At 38.5% G+C, this 2,673-nt stretch overlaps 1 protein-coding gene across 1 annotated transcript; it reads right to left on the bottom strand.

The window, feature by feature from the left end:
• Window positions 1-1,004: 1,004 nt before the first annotated feature.
• Window positions 1,005-2,245, bottom strand: LOC143601123 (uncharacterized). Its single transcript, XM_077078615.1, has one exon. It carries the CDS (start codon window positions 2,232-2,234, stop codon window positions 1,005-1,007), a length of 1,230 nt encoding a protein of 409 aa, XP_076934730.1. The 5' UTR covers window positions 2,235-2,245.
• Window positions 2,246-2,673: the final 428 nt, after the last annotated feature.

The following is a 2,673-nucleotide window of genomic DNA, read 5'->3' as shown; positions in this document are numbered from 1 at the left end:
TTATCATTGTGTCTTTTTTCGTCATTGTGTCTTTTTTCTTCATTGTGTCTTTTCGCACACCATTGTGTCTTTTCGCTTATCATTGTGTCTTTTTTCGTCATTGTGTCTTTTAGCACACCATTGTGTCTTTTTTCGCCATTAATACATGTTACACAATAACTTGAAACGTAAAACAAAATGGTGAATACGTATAAAACACTGACCTAAAACGTAAGACACAATGGCGAATACGTATAACACAATGGCCTAAAACGTAACACACAATGGTGAATATATATAACACAATGACTTGAAATGTAAAACACAATGGAAACAACATATTACACAATGACACAATGAACAACAAAAAAACACAATTAAAAAACCCATTAATATTTTTTATATTTTTATATAACAATATGATACTCATATTAAAGATAAAAAACGTTTATTATTATGGTGAATTTTTTTATAAAAAATAATGCCGTATGAAAAAGTTATGGACATTTTAAAATGATGGGGGAATTGACATGTGCCTTACATGTGGAGAGAGAAAGTCAGCACATGTGTGTTATTACCTTAATGCCATTTTCATCAATTTTTATTTATTAAATTAATCTCAGTCATTTAAATCTAAGATCAATGGACTGGATTCATTCTCACCCTTCTCATTTTTGTTGTCCTTTGTATTTTAACTTTAAATACAAACAATAATACGTCTATGGACTTTAATAAGGGGGGGGGGGGGGGGGAGGGGTGGTGGATGTGGTGTGATCACTCATCACACACCCCACCCAATTATATTATGCCACATCACCAACCCAAATTCCATCACATGTGATGGTTTTTTACTAGAGGTGGTGGTGTGGTGTGATGGTGTGTGATGGAATTATTTATTTATTATTTTTTTGTAACTTTAAAAATTAAAACAATATTTAATAGAACTTAAAAATAAAAACAATAGTTTAATAGAACATAATTCAACTTAAAATTTAGAAATAAAAAATAAAAGTTACACAGAACGTCTACTCCTCGTCTGAATCCGGAAATTCCAAACCTAAAGAACCTATATGCGCAACAATATCCCATCTCAACCGATGATGAATATCTTCATCCCGCAAGTCTAATTGGACATCATCGGAAACGGGAACATGAGTCGGAGGATCCGGTACCCAATCTGGAGAAATTGCATTTCCATATTCTTTTATTAACATATTGTGTAATATGATGCATGCATACACGTAGCTAGAGATCGTGGGTTTTTTCATTGCACGAACCGGTCGACTGAGTATGCACCATCTACCCTTCAAAACACCGAAAGCTCTCTCGACATCTTTTCTTGCCGATTCTTGCAACTTCTTGAACGCCTTTTCATTGGTCTCGACAGGAAACGAAAAGGCTTTCACAAAAACAGACCATTGCGGGTAGATACCGTCGAAAAGATAGTAGCCATGTCTATAATATCTCTCGTTGACAAAGTACGGACAGAAAGGTGCGGTGCCATCTGTTACGCTCTGAAACAACGGTGATGTGTACAGAACAGTGATGTCGTTGTTTGAGCCGGGAACACCAAAATAAGAATGCCAAATCCATAAATCATTTGACGCAACCGCTCGTTTGATATCACCCCTAACATACGCCCCTCGCAACTCCCGTGGACAATTCCTCCATTCGATATGTGTACAATCGATGCTACCGAGCATCCCTGGAAAATGCCATCTAGCCTCGTGTGCAGCGTAAAGACGTGTAATGTCGTGTCTTGTTGGTTTTCGTAGAAACTCTTTGGCATACAATTTTATAATCGCGTTACAAAAGAATTGTAGACATTCACGTAAAGTTCTCTCAGACATTTGTAAGTATTCATCGAATTGGTCGGGTGGGTTACCTGTTGCTAGTTGACGAATAGCGGATGTGCATTTTTGAAGCGGCGTAAAACTTCGTTTTCCTCTCGCGTCGTAAGATTCTTGAAACCATTCTTCGTTTGCTTCGACGTCGGCTACAATCTTTAAGGATAAAGATTTCGGCAAACGAAAGCGTTCCCTAAACGTCTCTTCGTTGTACTTCGGCTCCTCCACAAAATAGTCGTTCATTAGCATGTCGTGGGCATGTATACGATCACGCTCCACCACCTTTTTCTTTGGATGGCTCGGGCCTTCAAGTTCTTTGTATAGCAACGGGAACCATTCGAGAATGTCATCGTCTGAAGACGAAGAGCTATCGGTGTCTAAGGGCATCGAGTGTTTAGGAAATTCCATATTTTTTGTTGTGAATGAAGGGGAAGTTTGAGAGTGTTTTAGAGTTGGATTTGGTTTTGATTTGGATTTGGTTTTTTGTTTTGGTTTTATATTGTTTTTTTTTATTTAAACCCCCCCCCCCACTCCAACGGCTACATCCCCACCAACGGCTACATTCTTCTTGGAAAACACCCCCTTCATGCGTGACAACCATCACGCAAACACATCTTTTTTGCGTGACAAGGGGGGCGGCGGCGGTGTTCCTTGGCTCATCACGCGTGACGGGGAGGCCACCACGCACCACCCCGTCCGCCCTAAAACGAAAATGAGTTATACCTTTTCATGTTTTTTATGAGTTAAAAGGAATTTAGTATGTTGAAACTATGTTGTCTGGTCTTTTAGGATTAATTACGGCAGTGGTGCTTGTGATTTTAAAAAAATAGCATGTTTTTGTATTAAG

Source organism: Bidens hawaiensis, unplaced genomic scaffold (genome assembly GCF_021521415.1).
Source record: "Bidens hawaiensis isolate Kalapana, Puna unplaced genomic scaffold, B.hawaiensis_p1.1 tig00055703_1, whole genome shotgun sequence".
NCBI lineage: Eukaryota > Viridiplantae > Streptophyta > Magnoliopsida > Asterales > Asteraceae > Bidens > Bidens hawaiensis.
Note: the sequence above shows the minus strand (reverse complement) of the source record. Positions and strands in the feature narration are given on the sequence as shown.

Excerpts from the sequence above, each read along its gene's own strand:
- LOC143601123 (XM_077078615.1), bottom strand. The coding sequence starts at position 2,234 with ATGGAATTTCCTAAACACTCGATGCCCTTAGACACCGATAGCTCTTCG.